This window comes from Tamandua tetradactyla, chromosome 3 (assembly GCF_023851605.1).
Source record: "Tamandua tetradactyla isolate mTamTet1 chromosome 3, mTamTet1.pri, whole genome shotgun sequence".
In the NCBI taxonomy this organism is placed as follows: Eukaryota; Metazoa; Chordata; class Mammalia; order Pilosa; family Myrmecophagidae; genus Tamandua; species Tamandua tetradactyla.
Window position 1 is genome coordinate 203,323,411 of NC_135329.1, and position 11,328 is coordinate 203,334,738.

The 11,328-nt window shown below is 32.1% G+C and overlaps 1 protein-coding gene across 6 annotated transcripts in view; it reads left to right on the forward strand.

The window, feature by feature from the left end:
* AGFG1 (ArfGAP with FG repeats 1) overlaps positions 1–11,058 on the forward strand; it is a 112,333-nt gene extending 101,275 nt beyond the window's left edge. For 5 of the 6 annotated variants that reach the window (XM_077155333.1, XM_077155335.1, XM_077155337.1 and 2 more), the window contains 5 exons: positions 1,359–1,438; positions 1,649–1,741; positions 8,670–8,828; positions 9,738–9,829; positions 10,370–11,058. In XM_077155333.1, coding sequence (XP_077011448.1) covers positions 1,359–1,438; positions 1,649–1,741; positions 8,670–8,828; positions 9,738–9,829; positions 10,370–10,429 — 484 coding nt within the window. In that variant the 3' untranslated portion in view covers positions 10,430–11,058. The remainder of the gene's footprint in view (positions 1–1,358; positions 1,439–1,648; positions 1,742–8,669; positions 8,829–9,737; positions 9,830–10,369) is intronic. The other variant, XM_077155334.1, reaches the window with a different exon arrangement.
* The last annotated feature ends 270 nt before the right edge of the window (positions 11,059–11,328 follow it).

The window sequence follows — 11,328 nt, forward strand, 5'->3', positions numbered from 1 at the left end:
AAAGAAGGAAAAAAGTTAGTTTCACTAAGGAATATTCTTGATGAATCAGTAAAAATTGTTTTATTAAATCTTGACCATTCTATATGAATCTTCTTATTCTGTATGTCCAAATAAGAGGGTATGCATCAAGCAGTTCTGTTGTATATCAAAGTTTGATGGTTATCTTGAGAAGGAGTATTTATGTAATTGCTTGAGTTGTGGAACAAATTAAGCACTTGTATCATGAAACACCATGTTTTTCTGGAAAGTATGACTAACAAACCATAGTTGTTCAGATGTAGGTATTGAAAAATATTTTCTCACAAATGAGCTAATTAAATATGTGACTTTAAGTAAGGAAAACAGTTGATAAAATTTGTATGAATATTAGAACATTGGAATTTTGGAAACTTTATATATTCCACAGTAAGATTTGCAACTTCCCATTGCTATTCTGATGAAATGGGTGGCAAAATTATTTTTAAATTTTGCATAACGTGTATATATATATATATATATATATATATATATATACATCTTTACAACATTTGTAAAGATTGACATCATTCAATAAACCAGTATTTTCCAAATGACCAACACATGATATAAACTCAGTAAAATTCCATTTAAAGTGCATGCAAAAACAATGATTTTACTGTAACACAGTGAAAAAATCTCATTAATAAGTTTTACATTCCACATTACAACCTTAAGGAAACTCACTGTCGATTTTAGCTGTGATATCAAAGAAAATGCCCACAATTGGCTGAAAGTCTATTAAAATGCTCCCTATTTGGTCAACTATGTGAAGCTGTATTTTCTTTATGTGCTTTTCCCAAAGCAACATAACACAACAGCAAAGTAAATATAAGAATGTAGGTATCTTCTAAGTCCCATGTGCAAAAATGTAACATATATTCTTCTTTACAAAAGTTGCTTTTGTTTTGGAAAATATAGTTATGTACCATAAAAATGTAACTTATGTTAGCATATAGTGGCTTCTTTTTTTTTTTTTTCTCACATGGGCAGACACAGGGAATCGAACCCAGGTCTCTGCCATAGCAGGCGAGAACTGTGCCTGCTGAGCCACCATGGCCCACCCTTTTGTTATTTTTAAGTGAACTAATAATTTAAAAGATTTTCAGTTTTAATTTCTATACAGTATATATTGATAAATATAATACAGATAAAGAGAAGCTCTTTTGCGTTCTCAGTAATTTTTCAGAATGTCAACAGGTCCTGAGACTTAAAAAGCTTGAATAATGCTGTTATCCATGATAGGTTCAAAATTATCTATTTGTACATTTTATGGCCATCCTATGTATAGATTACCCTCCCCTCCCCTTTTTTTCTTTAAACTTATGAATGTATGTTTTCAGCAATGTTTTTGGAACAGTGCCAGTGGGTGCTTCTGCACAGACACAGCCTGCTTCTTCGAGTGTGCCTGCTCCATTTGGAGGTATGCATTTCTAGTTTATATACCAGTTTTTATAAAGAGACCAAATGCATATTGTATTGTATCTTCTTAGGCGTACTGGAAGACATCAAAACTATTATTTATTTTCAGAAAGCTGAAGTGTTCTCTTAATAAACGTAATGAAAAAATACTTTAAATACTTGAATTAAAAAAATATCAGAATTTAATAGTGTATTTTATGATATTTTAAAGCTACACCTTCCACAAATCCATTTGTTGCTGCTCCTGGTCCTTCTGTGGCATCTTCTACAAATCCATTTCAGACCAATGCCAGAGGAGCAACAGGTAAGAAAAAAAAGACTGATTATAGTTCATTAAGCTTTGGGGAGTTTATTTATCACAAAGATGCCATGTGAAGCACACCAGAGAATAGGGGTCTCTCACCTGGAGTGAATGGAAAGTAGGTGAAAAAGTCTATGTAGATAAATACTAGCTGAAAGTCATGAAATCCTGGAATTGAATAGCTGAGGGACACCTTAGAGGTTTTCTAAAACCACTCACTCCCTAATCAAGCTTTCAGATAAGGAAGCCCAAACGTGGAGATGAGACAGCCTCAGAGCCACAGAGCCAATTTATGGCAGAGATATGACTTGAACACAGAAACTCTGACCTATTAGTGGTCTTATTTTAGAGTTAACTGACTAAAATTCATTCAGTCTTAATAGAACAATTTGAGTTTTTTTTTTCATATAACCCTTGCATGAGATGAATTAGCTTTGCTATTTGAGTTAATATAATTAGGTCTTTCTCCAGTGCATATCTCTCAAGGGTTTAAACATTTTTAAATTTGGGGAATATTTAATTGGGGATAAAAAAATTGAAAATTTTTTCTTGATAATTTTTTTTCTTAATCATCTTTATCCGCCTCCCTCCTCTTTTTTTTTTTGAAACTGCAAGCTGGACACATCTCTCTTATTTTGCATCTTTTTGACTTTTTGTTTTATTACCCTTATGCTTTGAACAAATATTGTAGTATTTCTTCATCAATAATGATAAATGCAGTTTTTCTGTTTCTTTGTATTTGACTTGGTGGAATTAATTTGTTAGATGTCTCACAATACAATAGATTTTTGCACAGTCTCATTTAATCCTCTCCCCTCTCCTGAAATAAATATTTTTATCACCGTTTGACAGCTAAGAGAACCTGAGGCTCAGAAAAGTTAAAGGGGTGTGTTTTATAAACAACCAGACTGTAGTGTTCAGATCCTATTTTATGTTACTAAGTGTTCCTAAGAGAGTTTTTTGTATTTTATTACTTGGATGGATGGAATGAGGATAAAGATGATGGGTGGGTGTGTACTTATATTTGTTGAGTTACTGCTTAAATATTTAAGAATATTTTATAACACCATTTAACAATTGAGGAATGGAAACTCATGTTAAGTTGAGTTATGTTGAGTTGCCCTAACTTACTCTGAGCTTTACTGTTGTACTTATTTATAGAATGTGAACAATATTCTCTGGCTGCAGGGTTATTGTGAAGGTTAAGATTTTGTAAATCACTCTGCAGTTCTTTGCATTGCAGTATATACTCTAAATCATAGCTATAATTTTCCTGACGTGACTGTATCTTGGAGTTGATTCTGTCATTAAGTTAAGGGCTTATTTTGCTTATTTTTTTTCAGTTTGAACATCTTTTGAAGCTAAGGTTCTATGTAGGATATTAAATTATGTAAAATAATATCATCCTGAGCAAAATTTATTATAGTTGGAAAGGTAAATCTACTGTGTTCCCTACTTTTGTTTCAAGGTGAAATTTTTTTCCCATTATATAGACTATTTTGAATTGATCACCTTTATTAGGTTATTATGAAATTGACCAAATCCAAGTTAACATTAACTATATATGTTTCTGCTAAAACTGAAATATAAACAATACTTCTAACAAATGCACTTTACTTAGAAATTCCTGATTTTTTACCATCAAAATTAATGTTAGTTTTTCAGGAAATATTATTGTTGCTCTCTAATATGTTGATATTGTTAGATTATATTTTGCATAGCTTTTGAAAGAGTTTATTGACTAATGCTTCTATATGAAATTAAAATTTTTTTAATATAATTCAGTACTAAAATATGCATAGAGATAGTATAATTGTCAGCTATTAGGAAAATATTAGGAAATTCTCATCTATGCCTTTATATCTCTCCTTTGCCACTGAATGGATAACCTTTCTTTCCTAACATTAATTTTAATGGTTTTAAAGTACTTTTTTCTTCCCCACAGAGATAAATTTACAGAAAATGTAGAGCTGAAAGAGTCATAGATAGCATTTAGACCAGCATTCTTATTTTATTACTTAGAGGGGTAACTGATTTGCAGAAGTGTTAATAGATTTGCCATAAAGTTCAAAATTAATTAAATGGGTAATCTGATATTAGTAGCCAGAATTTTCACTTCTGAGCTAGCTATATTTCTATCCCATTCCATCTTAATTGTCTTTATAATTATCACACATTTTTGTTTGTGAGCATCATACAGAAATAGGTTTCATTATTTTTCTTCAACTTTTATACTCTCAATTTTTCCTTCTTTCTTTGGGATATGAACTGTAGAAACCAAGAAGAATTTATAATTTGATTTTGCATTTATGAAACATGTCTCAACATTTATGTTTATGTATCTAGTAGGCTTACCTCACTTGTCTAGTATATTCTAGAAATAAGAATACCGAAGGGGCAGAAGGCAAAGGAAAACCTAAATAAAAGTTATATGGAATTTGTAAGATGTACTTTGTTTATTAAAGAGCTGACTTACTGTCCTGCCATCTCACCTTCAGTTTATTCTTAATATTTGAGCATCTCTAACATTTAATTATCTGTGTTTGGCATTTCTAAAGCAACCAAATGTGAAAATTGTCAGTTTGATAGTAGAAAGTTTCCAAAATGAACACAAACCAGAAAATTTAAATTATAGCAGTTTAGAGAAAATATTTGAGAAGCATATATCTTATAAAAAAGTTGGGTTCAGAATATATGAAGATATCTCCAATTAAATGATAATAGGAAGACAACCCAATTTACAAATGGACAAAGGATCTGATGAATAGACATTTCTCCAAAGAAGATGCACAGATGGGCCATAAGCATGTGAAAACATGTTCACAATCATTAATTATTAGGGAAATATGAATTGCAACCATAATGAGTTTACCACTTCATATCCACAAGGATAGCTATAATAAAAAGATAAATAGTAACAAGTGTTGCCAAACTTTTGGAGAAATTAGAACCCATGTACATTGCTGGTGGCAGGGCAAAAGGATACAGCCACTTGGAAAAAGTTTGGCAGTTCCTCAAAAAAGTTAACCGTAGGTGCGTGGGTGGTTAATTCAGTGGTAGAATTGCTCACCTACCACTGGGCAGACCCGGGTTTGATTTCTGGCCCAAACCCCCCCCCCCCCCCCGAAAAAAAGTTGGATGTTCAACATAGAGTTACCATATGACCAAGCAATTCCACTCCTAGAAATAGTCCCATGAGAAATGAAAACATATGTCCACAAAAAACCGTACTCAGATGTTCATGGCAGCATTATTCATAATAGCCAAAAAGTGAAAACCTCCCAAAATTTCATCAACTGATGAATGGATTAAAAAAAAAAAGTGGTGCTTTTATACATTAGATTATTCTGCAATAAACAAATGAAGTGCTGATAAATGCTACAACATGAAAATATTATGCCAAGTAAAGGAAGTCAGTCACAGAAGGTCACATATCATGTGATTCCATTTATATGAAATATCCAGAATAGGCAGATCTATAGAAACAGAAAGTATAACAGTAGTTGCTAGAGGCTGGGGTGTAGTGGTAGTAGGTAGGGCAGAATAGGGAGAGACAGCTACTGGGTACGGGATTTTAACCCATTTAGTAGGTGAGATGAAAATGTTCTAAAATTGGATGTGATGATGGTTGCCAGCTGAATAAACACATGGAAGTCTACACTTTAAATGAGTGAATTGTATGTATGGATGTATGTGAATTATATCTCAGTATAGTAGTAAAAAAGTCTGAAAATTTTTTTGTAGTAGTCTGGAACCAGAGCCTGGAAGGGACATTATTTGTTTGAGTGAGATTCAGTGATTAGTATTGATTAATGCTGATTAACTTAAAGTTGATTTTTGCCAAAATAGAACATCTCCTGAGATGAAATTAATGTATTCCTTAAGAGTTCTGTGCCCAAATACATTTGAAAAATGCTGGAATAAACAAAATTTTACCAGTGTTAATGCAAAACTTTGCATTAATATGCTCTAACACAGGAGATAAATGTTACTAATCTTATCTCAGAAAGTCTGGAATATCAGTCTTTTCTTGAACTCAGAACAGAACGCAGTATAAAAATTGTTTTATATTATCTGTAAAATTACATTCATAGAATGTTTACAGCACTTAAACACACTCTTACATTTGATCTTCACAGTAGCTTTGTGAAGAAGTTATTATATCTGCCACTTCACCCTCCATTTGCAAAGAGAAAATTGAGGCTTTTAAAGGTTAAGATCATGCAGCTAGAAAACAAGTCAAGTCCTCAAACCACCTCAGTCTCTCAGTTGCTCAGTTGTTTCCCTGAGCCAAATGAATATGCTATATTTAAAATACTTGGAAATATATTTTTAAAACTCCTATTTGGTTTGTTAAAGGACACAAAAAAGTTCTAGTATTTAACAACTGAAATTTGTTTTCTATTACATTTACTTATATGTAACCTTTCTGTCCTCAATCATACCAGGTGAGTAAGATCTGAATGAGAGGCCTTTTTCTTTTCTCCCTTTTTCAGCCATTTTATTTTAAGCTAAAAGTGCTGCCCACCATTCTCTTGTATATTTAATGATTTTTCCTTTCTAATAACTTAAATAGTTCACTTGGATTTTCTTTATGTATTTCTAGTTGATGTGCTGTTCTTATAAATGAAACAATCCAACATTATTCATGGGCTCTAAAATTTGAACTCTTAGATGTTAAGTCTAGAAACAGGTCTTTTCAGAGGGTGCTGAGGAATAGATTTTTGGGTATAGCATAAGAGGCTTACAATGTCTTTTTGGGAGAATGTAGTAATGTCTTCACGTGAATGAAGTATCATTGGGGTTTTTTTAATTGTATCCATGTGTTTTCATTCTATTTCTTATACTAGTCTCCCCTTTATTTCAAACAATATAAATATTAGTGTCATGAATATAGCAGAAATAAAAAGGCCTTTTTTATGGATGTTTTTATTATGTATTCTTAAGCTACCCATTTTGCATCAATACATTCTAATTTTAGAACTTTTTAATGAAACAAATTTAATCTTATTTTAACAATAGTTATCTGTAAGTTAATTGATATTGGTCTCTTTATGGCTTTCCGTAAGGCCTCTCTGGAGCAATGCACTCTCAAGTATTTCCTCACGCTCATTTTGGTAGGTGGCCACAACTAATATCTAAATTTTGCGTGGCAATTTGTCTACCTGCTTGTGAAAGCTGCTAATGTGCTGGATCTCTGCATGTGAATTAAGTTTTTTCCATGTTTTAAAATGGAGTGGGCATGGATGTGTGGCATCAGGATTACATTGTATTTAAAGTTAATGAAAGCCAAAGTGGTCATTTACGTTTTAATGCTGAAAAGCATTATTGCTTACCTCCATGGTCACATTAGAATGCTGATAGCTTCTTTGATTATTTTTCTTGAGCTTGAATTCATAGTACTTTGAGTGATACCTTTGGATATACCAAACCATTTTACCACGTTTTCCATAAAGTTTGTTTGCTTAACCGTATCCAGTTTTCATTTTTTAAGTGCTTTCTTAGAAAGTGATTTGTCAAAGTATGTCAGTGTATTTTTGTCTGTTATGAAACCCTTGTTTCCCTTGTAATGTGCTTATTATTCTTTAATTCACTTGCTTTCATGGCTTGTCTCCTTTTTTTAATCTATATTAAATTTTAAAAAATTCTCACAAATTCTAATTAGGTTAATTGAGGACAATTGCATTGTTAAAGCATTACAACTATGACGATTAACTTTAAGCAACATCTGTCACCATTTTTTTTATTAATAAAAGACATAATTTATGAATATTTTTAGTATTTTAGTTGCTTTTCTTAAGTCAGTGATAGAGTTTTAAAGTCAGGAAATTCAGTGAATTTGGTAACATCATGCTGAAAATATTTCACTATGTAATTAATAGTATTCTATATCTAAAATAACATTTTTAATTTTATTTCACCGAGACCGTTCCTGGAACATACAGTTGGAAGATTTTGTTTGAAATCTTCACCAGCAATAAATTATACTCTATTCTGATAGTATATGTATTTCTGTAGTGGAAATTACCTAATATGTGATTTATAGATGGGGAAATGATGGTAACATACCACATATGCAGTGATGGTTCACACAGATTTGCCCCAATGTGTTAATGTTCTGTTCTACCAAGTAATAGCAGCCAGACATAACAAGCCATGAAGAAGTACAGTACTGAACACAGCACATTTATCCTCTAAGAAATGCTTATTTCACTACTTTTCCTAGTCTTTGCATTTTGCCCTAATTTAATTTAGCAGTCTTACCCTTCCTTATATCAGACCTTTCCAAAGCTGCATTCATTTATATTGCAAAAAAAAGTGGGAAATTAGATACTTTGGAATTGATTTCATTTTGACTGTGCTGGTATTTTTATTAGAATCTTTTTCTCCTTGCTTCTGATTACAATGCTACATAAGTTTTGAGCATTCTGCCTCCAACTCTCTGTCTCCTTGAAGTCCAGTTATATTTAGTGGGGTATTTTGCAAAAGTTACGCACTCATCCCCACACCTGAAACACATCTATTGCATTACAGCAAATAGTTCAATAGGTAAGATTTAAATTTTGTCTATTTTATTTATGGCAAATCAGAACTATAAAAATATGACTGTATTAATATACATATGAATTATGTGTTGAAAGGCTTTAAAAAGTAAATTATTGTTTAGGCTTAAACGTTATCTTATTTGGAGAAAATTTTTGAAAATTTCAAAAGATGGCTTTATTTCATTCTGGTTTTTGGGTTTCAAGAGAATAAAATTTCATAGATTATGTTGAATTGTATTAACACTAAAATCACAACATTATTAACCTTGTTGGGATTTTAGAAATTTAAATACCTTTACTATACAATATCTATCCTATAATATCTATCATGAGAAACAATCTTTCCTTTTGTGCATAACTGATTAGCCCCTCTTTCCTCCTGTTAGCGGCAACGTTTGGCACTGCATCCATGAGCATGCCCACAGGATTTGGTACCCCTGCTCCCTATAGTCTTCCCACCAGCTTTAGTGGCAGCTTCCAGCAGCCTGCTTTTTCAGCCCAAGCAACTTTCCCTCAACAGGCAGCTTTTTCTCAACAGCCCAATGGTAAGATCTAACATTTGGGTAGCTGTTAGTCCACTTAATATGTCATATATGTTAAATATTTTGGCAAAGAGACAAATTATATAAAGAATACTGTAGTTATTAGCTATTCAGAAAACTGAGTGATTTGGTAAATTCATATGACTAGATTACAGATTTTAAGAGAAATCAGTGACTGTCTATAGAATACCCCGTTTTTCTCAAAATCTCCAGTAATTCCTCTTATATATTCTCATGCCTCTTGATTTTAAAAGAAAACTTTACATATATACCTAGAGTTAGATATTTTAGGCATCACAAAAATGTTGCTTACGTGCTACTTTGTATAAAGATGTTTTTTGGTGAAATAAAGATTTATTTTCTTATGCAGTCAGGTTTTGTTGTTTCCTGAAGCAGGGAGATTCCCTAGAGACCAGTTTGTTTGTTTAAACCCATTTCTCTCAATTGTTAAAGATGGAAGTTCACAGTTTTGAGTTACAGTTACATATTTTGCTTTTTTAAATTAGTGATTAGATTAAAAATTTGGAAATATGGCCCATGGCAGGGTCATAATGATAAAATATTTCATAAATAGTACAGTGATTTACACACAGAAATCATTGTGTCACTTTTCCAACCTTCCCAAATAATAGCAAGCTCATCTGTGAATTAAATTTTTTGAATGTCAACAATTTATATAGCTGGGGCAAAGTGGAATTAACCATCTCTGGAGAGCTGTATAAAAGCTCTTTTAGACATGACATTGGAAATTTGTCTCTGGTATTATTTGAAAGAATATGTTACACAACAATTTAACTTTGGTATTTTATTATTTCTGCACTTGTAGGAGTTTCTCTGAAACTCATATGGTTTTATAAACATTGGATTGTCTCTTGAAGGCATGAGGTATAATTGGTGGTTTGTTTTAACAAGGTGCAGGTTTTGCAGCATTTGGACAAACAAAGCCAGTGGTAACCCCTTTTGGTCAAGTTACAGCTGCTGGAGTATCTAGTAATCCTTTTATGGTGAGATACAGTTTTCAATTTTTAAACACTTTATGAATTATTGTTTGTTGTTTTCAAGTTGGGAAAAGCAGAATGTGAATCCTCCTAGATGCTATTTGGGATTCTACTAAAATGACAATTATAAAATACTACAGTACTGCTGTGCATGGTCCTCTGCTGATAAAACATTAATCAGTTTGCAATTCAAAACAGTTATAGAAAATAAGCTATTTTATAATATGAAACTTGTCTGGTTTCTTTGTCAAAATAACAAACACTTCATGAGAAGCTGTAGGATTTAGTGAACAGTGTGAAATAGGGTCATGGAGTCAGAGATTTGGTTTGAATCCCAAGTGTGTTTTTTTGTGTGTGCTTTTTAGTGGCAAGTCTCACAGCACAGCCTGACAGAAAATAAGTTTGTTATAGTATGTTGCTAATCAACAATAATGAATAAATACTTTGTCAATAATAAAATAATACCTAATCTGATAAATGTAGTTTAATGTTTTCTTATTTTCTTCACACCGCTTTTATTTTTTTTTCTCTTATGCTTTCCTTTAGACTGGTGCACCAACAGGACAATTTCCAACAGGAAGCTCATCAACCAATCCTTTCTTATAGCCTTATATAGACACTTTACTGGAACGAACTTTCATGTGGTTACATTACATCTCTTTGCCTCTTGCACTGTTGTCTTGTTTCACTGATCTTAGCTTTAAACACAAGAGAAGTCTTTAAAAAACCTGCATTGTGTATTTTAAACACCAGGTAATATGTGCAAAACAGAGGGCTCCGGTAACAACTTTTAACCTGTGAATTGGCAGGAAAAGGTAGCGGTATCATGTGTATTAAAAATTGGCTAATATTAAGTTATTGCAGATACCACATTCATTATGCTGCAGTACTGTACATATTTTTTCTTAGAAATTAGCTATTTGTGCATATCAGTATTTGTAACTTTAACACATTGTTATGTGAGAAATGTTACTGGGGAAATAGATCAGCCACTTTTAAGGTGCTGTCATATATCTTGGAATGAATGACCTAAAATCATTTTTACCATTGCTACTGGAAGTTACAAAGACAAAATTGGAAGGTTTTATTCATTCTTGAATTTTTCCTTTCTAAAAAACTCTTCTATTTATACATGCCTAAATTCTTTAAAAATGTTGAGGGATCCCTGTCTGCATTATAAAACTGATCATGTTTTGCTACAGTTTGCAGGTGAAAAAAATAAATATTAGAAAATATGCTATTGTTTTTGTGTTCTTGCTGCAATGCCTTTACCAAAGTGGCCTTAAATATGAATAGTGAATTGAGAACATCTTGAATTCTTAAATCAGAATTTCAGAAGACTTCTAGTGACTTTTAGGTCTAAAAGAGAAAACTTTATTAAAAGGCCATGTAGAAAATTTATTAAACTACTATGACCGCTCTATTCAGGAATATGTCAGTGGTAAAGCATTTAAATGTAGCTTGTCAATTTCACCATGATCCTTCTAATTTGTTTGCAACTTCTT